This window comes from Bufo bufo, chromosome 1, assembly GCF_905171765.1.
Source record: "Bufo bufo chromosome 1, aBufBuf1.1, whole genome shotgun sequence".
Taxonomy (NCBI): Eukaryota; Metazoa; Chordata; class Amphibia; order Anura; family Bufonidae; genus Bufo; species Bufo bufo.
The window spans coordinates 562,626,643-562,642,933 of record NC_053389.1 but is presented as its reverse complement, the minus strand read 5'-3'; the positions used below and the strand labels follow the sequence as shown (position 1 = coordinate 562,642,933).

The 16,291-nt window shown below is 37.3% G+C and overlaps 1 protein-coding gene across 1 annotated transcript in view; it reads left to right on the top strand.

Moving 5' to 3' along the window:
• PCLO (piccolo presynaptic cytomatrix protein) overlaps positions 1–16,291 on the top strand; it is a 193,708-nt gene that overhangs the window by 93,288 nt on the left and 84,129 nt on the right. The window contains exons 10-15 of the mRNA XM_040414091.1: positions 9,512–9,620; positions 11,472–11,539; positions 11,855–12,066; positions 13,175–13,225; positions 14,001–14,131; positions 15,728–15,754. Of these exons, the coding sequence (XP_040270025.1) occupies positions 9,512–9,620; positions 11,472–11,539; positions 11,855–12,066; positions 13,175–13,225; positions 14,001–14,131; positions 15,728–15,754 (598 nt within the window). The remainder of the gene's footprint in view (positions 1–9,511; positions 9,621–11,471; positions 11,540–11,854; positions 12,067–13,174; positions 13,226–14,000; positions 14,132–15,727; positions 15,755–16,291) is intronic.

Genomic DNA, 16,291 nt, shown 5'->3' with positions numbered 1-16,291 from the left:
GGAAGCAGAAAGAGAGAATCTATAGTAGCTGGGAGTGGCTTACAGAGAACAGCTGAAAGGAAAAGCTACAGATTCCAAAATGGGGCAAAAATTATTGCAAACCAAAGCAGGAAAACCTGAACCGAAATCTATTCTCACCATTAGGTCATGGAGCGATCCCTTGAGAAACCAAGCGTAGCCACCCGCTGCAATCTTCTGACCCCAGGCACAACAGGGTCAGCGGTAGGTCGTGACACCTTTGTGACATAAAGGGAACTTCAGGTGAAATGTACAGATTCCATTGTCAATTCACTAGTAATCATTAGTGTTGAGCGCGAATATTCGAATTGCGATTTTTTTTCTCGAATATCGCAATTTCGAGATTTCGCGAATATTTTGAATATCGTTCTATATATTCGCGAAATCGAATATTCATTTTTTTTCTTTTTTTTTTAATTATATTTTTTTCTTTCCCACTTCCCTAAAGTTGTTCTTACCTGTCCTTTGGATTCCTGGCTTCCTGGCTGCTCCAGTCAGTGGCGTTTTCAACTTACTGCTATATTCCATATTAGCTAAATTACAATCTAATCTATATGTGTATTTTACGAAATTTCGCAATAGTCGCAATTGTGATGCGAGTAATATAACACGAAATATTCGCATGAAGATTTCAACTTAGCACTGCTATACTCCATATTCTAGCCTAATATCGAATATAGCTGTGCTAAGTTAGCACTGCTATATTCCATATTAGGCTAGAATATGGAGTATAGCAGTGCTAAATTGAAATCTTCATGCGAATATTTCGTGTTATATTAGTCGCATCGCAATTTCGACTTTTTCAAATGTTCTTAATATTGCTCTAACTTCGTCTTTTAGAAATTTCGTAATATTGCTCTAACTTCGTCTCTTAGAATATTACGAATATTCTAAAAGACGAAGTTAGAGCAATATTACGAAATTTCGTAAAATACACATATAGATTGTAATTTAGCTAATATAGTGCTATAATCCCTTTTTTTTCCTGTAATTTTTTTTTGCCTCTTCTGAACTTAAGTTTTGTAAAATATGTACACTATTAAAAATTATTACTATAGCAGTATATTAGCTTAAATACAATCTATGTGTATTTTACGAAATTTCGTAATATTGCTCTAACTTCGTCTTTTAGAATATTACGAATATTCTAAAAGACGAAGTTAGAGCAATATTAAGAACATTTGCAAAAGTCGAAATTGCGATGCGAGTAATATAACACGAAATAGTCGCATGAAGATTTCAACTTAGCACAGCTATATTCCATATTCTAGCCTAATATGGAATATAGCAGTGCTAACTTAGCACAGCTTTATTCCATATTAGGCTAGAATATGGAATATAGCAGTGCTAAGTTTAAATCTTCATGCGACTATTTCGTGTTATATTACTCGCATCGCAATTTCGACTTTTGCAAATGTTCTTAATATTGCTCTAACTTCGTCTTTTAGAATATTCGTAATATTCTAAGAGACGAAGTTAGAGCAATATTACGAAATTTCGTAAAATACACATATTAGCCTAGCCATAGTCATTAGCATAGGAACGTTGCCTTATACTATCAAGATAAATTTTCGCAATATGCGAAAAAATAATTTCGCGATAATTAGAATAATTGCGAATATTCGATTTCGACGAATATAACACGAATATTCATGCGAATATTCGCGAAATATCGCGAAATCGAATATGGCACCTCCCGCTCATCACTAGTAATCATGACGTCTGAGGACACTGCTATCTCTTATAGGTTTCTGAGAAGTAATATATCAGGAAGAATATGACTGGGTCTTTGCATAGCACAATCCAAGAATGCACTAAATGACTGCTGCAAATCTGGGTAACCCTGTGTATTCTGCTGTTGTCATTAACTGAGTTTTTCCAGACTTAAAGGCTGTACACCTACACGGGGTAAAAAATTTTATGATTGCATTTGAATCATTTTGGGCTAAAAATCATTTTGTCTAGCTCTGTGAATCGTACTTTAATTTTGAATTTATGCCGGTCATCTAATAAACATTGGAAGTAATTTCTTAAGACCGGCGTTTTAGACACCGGTCTTAATAAACCCCTGTGCTGGCTGTGAATCCGCTGGAGTTATGAAAAGGGGCCGACCTCTTCATAACTTCAGCGGATCCACCGCCGCTTCTAAATGTAAGACAGCTTCCTAGCTGTCTTACACTTAGATCTTTTTCTACGCATGAAACAGGTGTAGAAAATTGTAAATGAGACGGACCTCCCAGCCCCTTCCACACCACACCCACTTTTTTTAGACCTGGCGTAAGCGGGTAATAGTCTCAGATTGTGGCACAAGTAATCGTCACTTCGAGAATTTGCGAATTATTTGAATATAATGCTATATATTTGTATTTGCGATTACTGTTGATCGCAAATATTCTAGTCGTGAATTTATCGTGAATATCCGCACTTAGCAACATCCCTAGCAACCAATTGTAAAGTTGCCTACAACTTAGTGTTGATCGCGAATATTCTAGTCGCAAATTTTTATCGCAAATATATTACATTGCCGATTTTTGCAATCAAGTAAATAATGACTGGAGATCACAAATTCTCGAATTTGCGAATTTATGGTGAATATTCGGGCAAAAATTAGCAAAATATTGCAAATTGGAATATTGCCTATGCCGCTCATCACTAATCAGCAGGGGTCCTATTGTTCAAGCCTCCACCAACCAAACAAATATAGTTCATCAGTATGTAAGAGTAAATATTGTTTTTTTTTCCTTCATAGATCAATTGTATACATGGAAATCCAAAACTTTGTAATATATCTAATGACAGTAAAATCCTTTTTTGCGTATCAGACACCACCCCCCCCCCCACAACCGTGTGCCCCCCTGTGGTCGTATTGCTACAGCGGGTCCGATATACACGGGCATCTGCCAAGTGCATTCCGCATCATGGATCGTGGACCCATTCACTTGAATGGGTCCGCAATCACGGAGATGCGGAACAGAGGCACGGTTCGGAACCCCATGGAAGCACTACGGAGTGCTTCTGTGGTGTTTCTGGCCGTGCCTCTGCACTGCAAAAAATTAGCGCATGCTCTACTTTTTTGCGGTGCAGACTGTCGGATGAGGATCGCGGACCCCATTCAAGTGTGAAAAATACAAACCTGTCAGAGACCAAGCAAAAACTTTAGGATTAGACAAATAAACAATTTGGCAGGTTATTTGGAAAAAATAATGCACGGGAGACCACAGAAGACATCAAAAATAGACGATCACATAATTCTTTCCTTGGCAAAGAAAAACCTCTTCACAATATCTAGCCAAGAACACTCTCAGGGAGGTAGGCATGTTGTGGATCCAGGTGCCTTATACAATCTAATATGGAGGTTGTGTTTCAAGCCACAGAAAGGTTAACAATCAAGAACAGAAAGGGCTAGGTTAGTCTATGCTAGAAAACATCTTAAAAAATCTGGCCAGTTCTAGAGCAAGATTCTTCAGATAGATGAAACCAAGATGGGAAAAGAGCTGTACTGAGAAAGAAAGGAGGAGTTCATGATCTAAAGCATACCCCCGTCCATACTTTATACCATCTGTCAAACATGATGGACGCTTTGATATGCTGGTGTTTTGTGAATGATAATGTGCAAAACTGATGGTGCTTTACAGCACATATGGATAATGACATATCATGAAGGCAACCCAAGTGCTTTTTAAGGCAAAGAAAGTGATTATAGCTGAGTCAGTAACCTGACCTCAACCCAATTAAGTATGATTTTCAATTACTGAAGACAAAACTGAAGGCACATCTATAAACAAATAGTGTTGGGCGCGAATATTCAAATCACAAATATTAATTGCGAATATCGGCACTTCGAGAATTTGTGAATATTTAGAATATAGTGATATATATTCATAATTTCAAATATTCTAGATTTTTGTTTTCCATCAATAACCTCCCTTCTTGCTTGTGGGCCAATGAGAAGGCTGCAATGTCTTTGTCTGAGCTTGGCAACATCCCTAGCAACCAATAGGAAAGTTGCCTACCCCTTACTATATAAGAACCTCCCCAGCAGCCCTTGTATGCAGTATTGTGCAGATCTGAGAGAGACAGCAGTGTCATTGCTTCCCGTGTCTGCTCTGCTTTCCCGTGTCATTACATTAGATAGATAGTAAGTTAGCTTATATATATAATACAGATAGTTAGTGGGAGAAAGTCAGTGTAGGTTATATCCTGATATGTAGTGTTTTGCTGTCCATACTTACATGCTACATACATAGTGCTGTAATGTCACAAGTTCACAACAATACTTAGTGTACCAATCACTAATATTTAGTCAGACCTGTTAAAAATGTGAAGTTGCACGTATTGCGCCAAAATATTTGCATCACTAGTCTCAATTTCATAATTGCAAATATATTGGAGCACTCTATCTGCATATAAAGCTATTGTAATGTTCTGCCGTGCCAACCATTTTATCCAGTCTCAGGAAACTTCTAGCAGCTTGAAAAATGTAGCTATAGTGCCCACGCCTGTATTGTGCGCGCATTAGGCTACTTTCACACTCTCGTTTGGTGAGGATCCGTCATGGATCTGAACAGACGGATCCGTTCAGATAATACAGCCATCTGCATCCGTTCAGAACAGATCTGTTTGTATTATCTTTAACATAGCCAAGACGGATCCGTCTTGAACACCATTGAAAGTCAATGGAGAACGGATCCGTTTTCTATTGTGCCAGATTATGTCATAGAAAACGGATCCATCCCCATTGGCTTTAATTGTGTGTCAGAACAGATTTGTTTGGCTCAGTTTCGTCAGATGGACACCAAAACGCTGCAAGCAGCGTTTTGGTGTCCGCCTCCAAAGCGGAATGGAGACTGATCGGAGGCAAACTGATGCATTCTGAGCAGATCCTTTTCCATTCAGAATGCATTAGGGCAAAACTGATCTGTTTTGGACCACTTGTGAGAGCCCTGAACGGATCTTACAAACAGAAAGCCAAAACACCAGTGTGAAAGTAGCCCTTACGCACATATTACATTGCCGATTTTCGCAATCAAGACCATATTTGCCAACTCTCAAATTCGCGAATATATGATGACTATTCTACCAAATATTTGCGAAATATCGCAAATTAGAATATTGTCCCTGCCGCTCATCACTACAAACAAGCAGCAACTGTAGGTGGCTGCAGTAAAGGCCTAGCAAAGCATATCATAGACACTGAGCTCTCTGTCAATGGTTTTCAGATGTCAGGCAGTCATTTACTTCAAAGTATTTGCATCTAGGTTTTATTATTACTCCCTATATTTATCATTCTGTTAATTTGTCCAACTGCTTTTGAGCCCACATAAATGGAGAGTCTATGTGTAAAATGGATGTCATTTTTAAACGGTTGATGCAACATTTTTGTTAAAACCCTTGAATTAAAGATGAAAGGCTACACATCACTGATATCTTTATTGCTTTGTTTTTACCGAAGGCATCATTCAAGTATTTGGATTTTGCTTGTCTTTTGTTTTCTGAATTTATGCAGCTTTGTAACCAAATGCTTTTTGCTGGATCACCCATTTCAGTTCTGTTTTATTTGTTTTTATGTTGGGTATGACAGGCTCATGCAATGTTATCAATCTATTATTTTTGGATTTTGTTATGCCACAGCACAGGATTACGGCAAAACATGTCCGAAGATCCATTTTAGTTTTTGTAAGTTATGATTGTACCATTTTGCAGTGGACATTCCTTGTGTGTTGTCTTTAAATATTTCAGCTTGCTGTGTAGAAAAAAAAAAAGAAAAAAAAGAATGTTAGATAACTTCTTAAAGTAGCGCATAAAACAATTTTAAATAAATTAAAATAATTGTTTATCAGATTTTAACTATATTAAATATTTAATGTATTGTTTTTTTTGTATTTTTAGTCCATAGTGTCCATTAACATACAACTTAATTTTAATGATATTTATGTCTTTTTTTGACATTGTCATTATTGGGAACAAATCTTTATGAGAGAAAAATGCTACTTTAAGAAATCACATTCATTGAAATATTCTCAAGATACACTATATCATGGTGCACTATGAATTTTGTGGTTTGCATTATTCTACATTTCTAGAATTAAATTGATCAGCAACATGGCATCCACCAAAAAGTACACACTTTTCTTTTACACACTCTTGGAAATAATTCCGCTCTGCTGTTTATAGCAATAACAAAGGCATGACACAAAATGTTTTCATTTTAACCACTAAGAAAAAAACACATCTTATTTTGTTATCTTCATTACATTGGGATATTTACTGAAGATATTTGTAATAAATGTTTAAATGTTATTCAGCTTTTACCCAGAGTTAGGCCCTTGTCCTACCCATCAAATTCTCATTTACTTCTGCTTATGGAGACATCCCAAGCAGCTGATGACAATAGTACTACAGTAGGTAGCCATTCATGTTTTATGAAAAATATCCGCAATTAACTCCTAATAAGTAAAGGTTTGTTCACTCTGTTGTTATGCTCTCCTTCTAAAGGGATCCAACAAATATTGTGTATCATTTTGGTTATTAGTGTAATGGATCGCCTAGTTGAGTTACTATATGAACCACTGGGTAGAGTAACATTCGCAGGCTAAGTTTTTATTTTTCATCAAAAGCAATCTAACCAAACAGTTGGGTGAACTGTAAGTACTGCATCATGTAAATTATTAGAAAAAAGATTCTGATTTTTTATTTTTTTTCTAGAAACAGTACTACCCTTGCCCGTGAGCTGTGTCTGGTATTGCCCTACTCATGTTCTTTCTAATCCTAAAGTGTAACTGTCATTTCTAATGTGTAGGGGCACTGTGAGTGTGTTTTTATAACATAATTTGTTAGAGAAATATGTTTATATTTATTATAAAATTGTATGCGAAGTTTCCCTTAGCAATTCTGCAACTGAGGGTTGCCAAGGAGAATCTGTCTTCAGCATTCTACTGAACACTGAAGACGTCAGATAACTGTATGATGCAGAGTTTTTTCAGCCCACCTCTGGTTTCTCTGTTCCTGCCCTGCCTCCCTAAATGTGTAACAGAGCTTACTAAAACAAATATTAAATACTTCCCAGCACATGTCTGGTTAGCAATGGGAAGAAATAGGAAGGAGCCAGATTGCAGCATTCAGAGCTGACAGTAAGTTTACTACTGTATGTCCTGTAAACTTATTGTTTGTGTTGAACACTGTAGCCCCACTGTTACAGCAGTGGGTATAGAACCACTGTGTTAGCCAACCATTTCACCGCTTAACAACTGTAGAGATCAAGTCTTAAAGAGGTAGCAGCCTGGTAGCTCACCTACAGTAAAGTCCAGTTCTCTGTAAGGAGGTTGGGGCAGAGAGACCAGACGTTGGGGCAGGAAAATCATAGGCAGGCTGAGAAGCCTCTTTATCATACAGTTACCTGACATCTCCAACGCTGAAGATGGATTCTCCTTAGTTAGATGGTTGCTAAGGGTAGGTTTCCGATGCAGTCGTAAATTAAGAATTAACATATTTCCCTAGTAAAGTATAATGCAAAAATACTTATGCTTACTGTCCCTAAACATTAAAAAAATTGGAAATAAAAGTTAAATAAAAAGTTACTTTAACAGTTACTTTAAACAACGCCTTCAAAGGAAACTTGTCACCAGGATTCACCTCTGACAAAGTGGTGGCAATAGTTTACAAAGGCATATCCTGGTGACAGGTTCCCTTTAAAGGGGTTATCCAAGACTATTAAATGCCCTCCATATACCCGGGCCCCTCAAAATGAATATACTTACCTGGCTCCCTGCGCCGCTCCTGGTCCTCACACCGCCGCTGCTGCTTCTCATTGTGCGCTGGTGAAAACATCCGGTGTTGAGGGGAGCAGCCAATGGTGGACAGGGACGAGCCTCCCTAGCGTCACTCGCGATGCTAGTGAGGTTCATCCTCATCCCTGCCTGCCATTGGCTGCTCCCTGCCATCACTGGATGTTTTCATCCGCGTACTGGGAGAAGCGACAGTATGGGGAGCCATGTAAGTATATTCATTGTGAGGGGCCTGGGCATATGGGGGGAATTTAATAGTCTTGGATAACCCCTTTAAAGGTGTTGTTTGACATTAAAAAAAAAGGTCTTCAAAGTTTGTCGGCAATACCAGAAACAACCCATAGGTTTATAATGGCAAATCCTGGTGACAGGTCTGTTTTAAGACTTTGAGAGCTTGGCATTACACTTTAAAAAATAAACTGGTTAAAAAAAATTATCTGATTAATGGTATAAAGCTAGGAAACAGCATAATATACTGTGGTTGTTTAAACATACTTTGCTCTTTCAAGGAATGCAAAATATGTTCATTTTGCATAGCAAGAAAAGCATATTTCAAAATTCACAATTTACTGTACAATTTTTGCACAGGTAACCAAACTGAGTATATTTAAAGGTTATGGATACATTTACATGCAATTTTTATCACTACATTTTATTCATTGTGGGCAATTATATATTTTTTCAATTAGTCTTTATTAAAAATCGTCAGCAGTTTTCCTCTACAGTTTTAGGCCTCTTTCACACGGCGTGTGCCCCGTGGTCGTGCTGCGGCCCACAATGCATAAGCACAGTCGGTGGGGCAGCTGCAGCGGATCGCGGACCCATTCACTTGAATGGGTCCGCGATCCGGCCGTTCCGCAAAAAGGTAGGACATTTTCTATCTTTTTGCTGAACGGAAGTATGGGATGAAACCCCACGGAAGCACTCCGTAGTGCTTCCGTAGGGTTCCGTTCCGCACCATTCCGCATCTCCGGATTTGCAGACCCATTAAAGTGAATGGGTCCGCATCCGTGATGCGGAATGCACACGGAACGGCACCGGTGTATTGCGGATACGCAAATGCAGTATGCAATACGGCAACGGGGCGCACACGCCCGTGTGAAAGAAGCCTAATTATATCTGCAGTCTATTGAGCTACTCCAATGGCTCGATATGTAGCCTATACCTCTGAACTACTGATGGCTTATAAACACTCATTGAAGCCATATTTCTATCAGTTTGATAAAATTTAACTAAAATGAGTATTTATGAGCTGTCAGGACAGTACAGATCGAGCCATCAGAGCAGATCCCTGATGGATTCAGTGTAAGGCAGAGTGCAATGACCTGTAGATATAGTGAAAATTGTTAAAATGCTGTAATTGGAAAAAGTGACCAATTGATAAAAAATGGCTCCAAAAGTGTCCATAGCTTTTAAGGGATATACTGGCGGATTAACACAGCACAATTGTCAGTCAGATTATCGGGAACGAATGTTACTACTAATGCTTTTATCGGGTAAAATGACTTTGAAATCATTGTTTTTGTGCAGCAGATCATGATGTCTGAACAGGGATCTGCTGCCCAGAAAGAATGAGGATTATCGATTGAAGCAGCCATCACTCTTCCCCATAGAGTGGAGGAGATTGCTGCAGATAAAGGCAACTCTTTACAATCATAACTTGTTTTTGTGCTCATACACTATATCAATTTTATGAATTATCTTTCCAGGAATGTTGGTTTTAGAGTGGAATGGCTTCCAATTAACTGCAAAGACATATGAAGAAGTTCAGAGTATCATTAGTCAGTCAAGTGGGGAAGCAGAAATTTGTGTAAGACTGTGAGTTTGCTTTCATATTTCTTTTTCACAATTTGTTCGTTTTATTGTGTTAATTGACATTAAATGAATGCCTACAGAGCACCTGTCACTGCATTGCAGTTTTTCTATGTGTTGGAACCAATTACTTTAGAATAGTGTCCAATAATCTACTGTCTAGTCCTCCTGAATTTCAACGATACATCTATTCATCTTCATAAAGTCCATGAGGAGTACTACTGTGACCAACCCTTATATACACATATAATGATCCTCACCTTGACTCTTAATGCATTACGTAAAAAAGGCAAGAATATGTTAATTGAATTTGTCAATGGCTTTTGTGTGCAGATCTGAACTTTAGATCTGCTACATATGTACTAAATAACCACCATACAACATGAAGGGTCCTGATTGACGCATGTGGCTGCCAAGGGAACAGTCTTACTTCTGACTTTATATGTTACACAGCAACTGCAAAATTGTAGACAGACAAATCCTTTAGGTACATTTTCTGCTTGGTAAAATATCCAGAAAAAAGAGTAAGTGGGACAGAAATAAGGTACAAGATATCATTTAACTGCATATTGGTCAGATTTTATATTGTAATGTAAAATTCATATTAATTAAAAAAAAGAATAGCTACAATTCCTCTGTAAAACAGCAAAATGATATAATATAAAGTCACATGAATATATCTTTCAACAACCCTCTGCAGTTAACTGCCTGTGAAATCATATAATCTCCAAGCCCCAAATTTTAAATCAATTCTGAAACCACGATGGGGAAATACTAAGGCTACTTTCGGGTAAGGCTAATTTCAGATGAAAGAGTAGTGCAATACATGTGAATGGACTTTTCAAAATCCCATTCACATATAGCACATTTTAGAGCTTACTGTAGAGTTTAAAATCCTCTGCAGAATTGCTGTTTGATTTTCACTTCACAAAGGGCAAAACCCATGGCACATTTGCACTAAAATGTAGCACATACACATTGTGCATGCTGCTGATACTATCATATGTTTGTTGCATTTTATTTTAACCAATTTTATGTGAATTAGCTCATGCCAGCCAAACCAGAAACTCCTCCAAAGAAAAAAGTGACATATCTAAAGTATGGAGGAGTCTCTGTTTCTGCTAACAACCAATGCCTGAAAATAAGTCTCGCTATCTCGCTGGGTCTCCTCAGTGAGAACCAATACTTCAACTGAACTATCAAAGCATCATTTTTTTCTTACTTTGATAGCTAACTAACTAAAAAAAAAAGGAATCTGTGTGTGCCAAAATAATCTGGTACCTTTCCAAGGGGAAATTTTAGTGAACAAATGGTTATAGGAATGCTTATTCCCTATATGCTCCAATCCTTAGCCCATGTAAAAATGGTCTTAAGAGACAGGTAGCTCATCTTGAGAACTTAAAGGGAACCTGTCACCTGGATTTTGGGTATAGAGCTGAGGACATGGGTTGCTAGCACATCCGCAATACCCAGTCCCCATAGCTCTGTGTGCTTTTATTGTGTAAAAAAAACTGATTTGATACATATGCAAATTAACCTGAGATGAGTCCTGTCCCTGACTCATCTCACGTACAGGACTCATCTCAGGTTAATTTGCATATGTATTCAAATCGTTTTTCTTACACAATAAAAGCACACAGAGCTATGGGGACTAGGTATTGCGGATGTGCTAGCGGCCATCTAGCAACCCTTGACCTCAGCTCTATACACAAAATCCCGGTGACAGGTTCCCTTTAAACATCAGAACAACAATATTAATTTATTATGAAACCACTTTTATACAGCATGTTAGATTCTTTGGCTTTCATATGTTGACTATTTCCTCTTTTTTGTCTTACTCTTTTCTTTTACCCTTAGGGACATTAGCATGTTATCAAGTTCTGCAACTCCACAGAATTTAGAGCTGCATGACCCAGGGAAGGCTGGTAAGTTATATGGATGAATGCTTGTTAATGTAATTGTGTATTCCTAAAATAATATGAGCAAGCAACAAATTAAAGAGGTTTATTAAGGACTAGAAGAACAGTCTTCTCTTTTTCCAGGAACAGCTTTTCTTTTGTATTTGGCACTGCACCTCAGCCCTATTCATGTAAATGGTGTTAAGCTGCAATATTAAACATATCCCATATCACTGAGTGATGCTGTTTATGGAAAATAAGTAAGGTTTTCTTCTAGTCTTGTGCAATCCCTTTACTTTTATATGTGTTAATTACCCGACTATTTGTTATGCTATATTACAGTAGAGAAAACAAAGTCCCCCGGAGTGGATCCCAAAAAGCTAGCAGCTGAACTCCAGAAGGTTTCCCAGCAGCAGACAACTTCTGTTGTCTCATCTGCAACGGAGAAAGGATCCTATATTCATTCAGGAACAACATCAACAGCCTCCAGTGCAGTACCCAGTCCTGGGCAACCTGGCTCCCCTTCTGTAAGCAAGAAAAGGCACAGCAGCAAGGTACCATTAAGATGATGGCTTCATTGAAGTGTTTTAAACATGGTTTTATGGCAGTTCCTTAAAGAGATAGTCTAGCTGATTTATTTGATTTTATTTTTTTATGGGCACAGAACAGTGTAAAATAATTAAATAAATGATACCCCCCTTTCTGTACCGCCCACTGTTTCAGTTCCAAGTAACCCAAGAGACACATTTGTTAGATTGACTGTGTCTAGGTATACCATATGTCAATGAGAACCTGTCACTGCAAAATGCAGTGCAATCTACAGGCAGCAGGTTATACAGCAGAAGGAGATGAGAGGATGCAGTTTTGTAGGAAAATATTCAATAAAACTTGTAATTTATAGATTTATCTCTGCTATTTCTGACATCATTGTTCACAGTGACTGATATTATTTCCTGTGTAAGGCCTCTTGCACACGAACGTATCCCCTCCAAGATATACGGTCCGTGAGCGGGCCATATATCTCGAACGGCATTGATCGTGCGCACGGGAGCACACAGCATCATAGTTTACTTTGATGCTGTGCACGTCGGGCCGCCCGTGGGACTATTGTCCCGCACACATAAGATCATATGAGTGCGGGACAATAGCCCCACAGGCGGCCCGACATCAACAGCATCATTGTAATCTGTAATGCTGTGTGCTCCCATACGCATGATCAATGCTGCTCCGGCACATATGGCCCGCTCACGGACCGTATATCTCGGAGGGCATATGGTCATGTGCAAGAGGCCTAATAGTTAGCTTTTTGTGGTGACAAGTTCTCTTTAAGGAAATTAAACAGTTTTTTGCTATAAGAATATATTAAAATGCAGTTTTTATTAAAATATGGGTGTGTAGTTCTTGTGTGTTTATCTTACAGGTTAATCTCTAAAAGTTGTTTGTTAGCACAAGGTTATAATATGAGTATAGATGTTCTTGTGTCTGAATGGAAATACAATGGGCCTCAATTATCAAACCTATCCAATAAAAAAAAAAACATTCTGTAGCAACCAGTCAAAACTCAGTTTTAATTTCTTCATTTGTTCTGTACAAATTCAAATTATTTTCACTTCTAATATTGCTTAGCATTTTAATTGTAAATTGTTTTGTTTGTTTTTGTAGTCCACTGAAGCTGTGAAGGCATCCTCCCACCCAATTACTGGTGAAATCCAGGTACTTAAAGCATTGTTGTTTAATAGAGATGAGTGGATCAATTGTAAATTAATCATATTGGTCTCAAATTTTCCAATAATTCATATTCCAGAAAAATCAGAACCTTTTGTGTTTTTGATTCAGACGAATCTCTGAAAATAGTGGACACCGTTTTATGGATTGGATTGCAGAGAAAAAGGCATCTGCACTGAAAATGGATAATTTGTGGCCAATGTTTTAATTTAAAATAAAATCTGACAATGCAGTTTGTTTTTACACAGGCTGTTTGTTACCTTCGACTACCATCCATTTACCCAAAGCCACGTATGTCAGTGTCACTGTGACATAACTAATGCTGTTTTGACGTTAAAGGGCTTGGAAGGGGTTGGATACAGAGACCTCTGAGTGTCATACATAACTTTTCAGGGCAATCTGAGTACTTTCGATTCAGGTCTAACTTATTCTTACCTGAGTCAAAGCTGCCGAATTTAAAAAAATTGCTCACATCTAATGTTTGATGTTGTTATATTGAAGAAATACTATCTCCTTAATACTTGTAACATGATTTTGTAGACCATTAGCTATTTAAAATCACAGGCAGAACGCAATGCTAATTATACAATAAGATGAGTGCCCATGTGGTATGAATTATCATAGCAACTATTGATCCATGCCAGAAGATCCCTACTCTTTCTTACTGCAATATGACGTGTTTGATTTGTCATGTACAAAGTTGTTTGCTATTTGTAGTGCATTTGCATTTATGGACGGGAGTTTTTTTGTCTGTGTTTTGTAGCTTCAAGTTAATTATGATAAGCATCTTGGTAATCTCATAATCCACATACTACAAGCAAGAAATCTTGTTCCCAGAGATAACAACGGTTATTCAGATCCTTTTGTGAAAGTGTATCTTCTTCCAGGAAGAGGGTAAGCTGATGATAACTTTTAATTCTGCCGAATAAACATGTTAGAGACATAGAGAGGCTTTAAAAAGTTGCTAGTATGGTGCACACAATATTTGCAACTTTTTTGAGCTTCTTCATACTTTTCTTAAGTGCTGAAAAAAGGGGACGGGCTCTGTGCAGTCCGCCGGATTTACTATAACTTACGCCACAAAATTATGTAAGATAAAGTCTCTGCTAGCCCCTAGCTGGCGAAGACTTCATTTTCTTGCACATGGACTGCCAGAGGTTATACTAATTTATTAAGAGTCATCTGCCTTAAATCTTAAGAAAATTCAGTACATCTTACTTTGGGGCACAGGGGATCAAGACTTGTGTACATGTCCCTTATATTTTCCCCGTGATTATTATTCAAAGTGAGATATACTGGACATTGTAAAGTTCAAAAGAACAAACAGTAATATTTGCATTACAGCCTCCTATATTTTACTATTATATACAGTTACCTGAAATTCAGACTTGCTAGATACAATATATATGTGACACAAGTATACTAGGAAGGAATTTTGTACAATGTTAAATGCTTGCTCACTTTACAACTAACATTTCAGTTCTTAAACATATGATTATCCAGTTTGTAAATTTCCAAGTTAAAATTTTCTAGTTTTTTTGTAATCAAACAACTTTATAATTATTAATTGCCTTATCCAATCATCATACAGTTGTTAATGAAAATATGTCTTCTGATTGTGACAAATTCAAAACTTCCAGAGCATACTGAAATCACATATGAAAGTGAATAAAATCTTCATATACATTATGTCACATGCCTATGATATATCAGCACACAACAGAGCAAGACTCAAAGGAAGCTACATATATTATGTAAATGTTGGCTTCTTATGGCCTTTTTAAAGATGTTTCATCCTTAATGTACTAAAGCCCCAGGATTCCAATTATATTTGCATTCTAGCAAAATAAATCTATGGCAAATTTTTAAGCTTATTCATTCCTCTAGTGATAGCAAACATTTAATGTCTTCAAAACAAGTTTTCATCATTGGAGACAAAGCTTAGAGACCTTCACAGTTTGCCAGAAGCTGCTAAAACATTAATCAAGGGCATAGCTCCTTTGGCTGTGCCATGAGAACTAAGAACAAACTATGGACTAAGTCTTTGGGGAATGTTTAGCTCTTCCAAGCAACCCTACTGTATGCTTTAGCAGATTTGTTCTAGAGAACTGTAGGAGTCTCAAGCCTGGACCACCAATGACTCTGATATGTGTCTATAACTGAATATATATAATAAACTTTACATGCATTATGCAAAGAACAAGATGGAAGTATTGTCATTCTTGTTACACTGCTGCTGTGAACCAGCATGTTTGTTTTATTTTATTTTTGGTCCATGTTTCCCCAGTATGTTTCTACACTATGTATCTAGTTAATGTATGCCAGTCATGTTCCTAAGGAAATTTCTTGCCTGCCATAACCAGAAATGAAGAGTATGATGTTTACCTTTAAATGTTTTGTTATGTCTTCATTTGTATCTTCTGTTTTATCTTTGCTTGCTTCCTATGCTTTCTTATCTTTGTGTAATTTCCCTTCACTGGGTCCTTACAGCCAAGTTATGGTTGTCCAGAATGCCAGGTAGAGTTTGAATTTATTTTTTTATAAAAAACGGATTGATATTAATTTGCATGACAAAACGTACACATAGTGATACTGCTGAAAATTTTTGCAAAATGTGTTACAAATAAATATTTGTAGGCATTTTAGAATTAAAGGGGTTCTCCATTTTTAGGTATTTGATTCAACTGATCAGTATGTTTTCCCAAACATTTATGTAAAAAAATTCTCTTTGGCCGTGTTCAAATGTCAGTCAGAGGCTCTTTTCAGGGTCTCCACTGCAGATGTTGTTTAAAACAGCAGAGAGAAAAGTCCAGCATGTGAGACTTTTGACACATATTCTCATTTATTTGTTTGTACTGATAAAACTGATACAGATGACAAACCAATATTAATATAAGATACTACTGTTAGGGTGGTTTAAGGCACAGCATTTTTATTTAATCAATGCTGAATTATTTAATGTAATTAAATGGTTTCAAAAGGAATGGAAAATTTAAAGGAGGGAGGGAATTGATTAAACTTATTGTTGATTCCACTTCTGGCATTGGCTCAAAC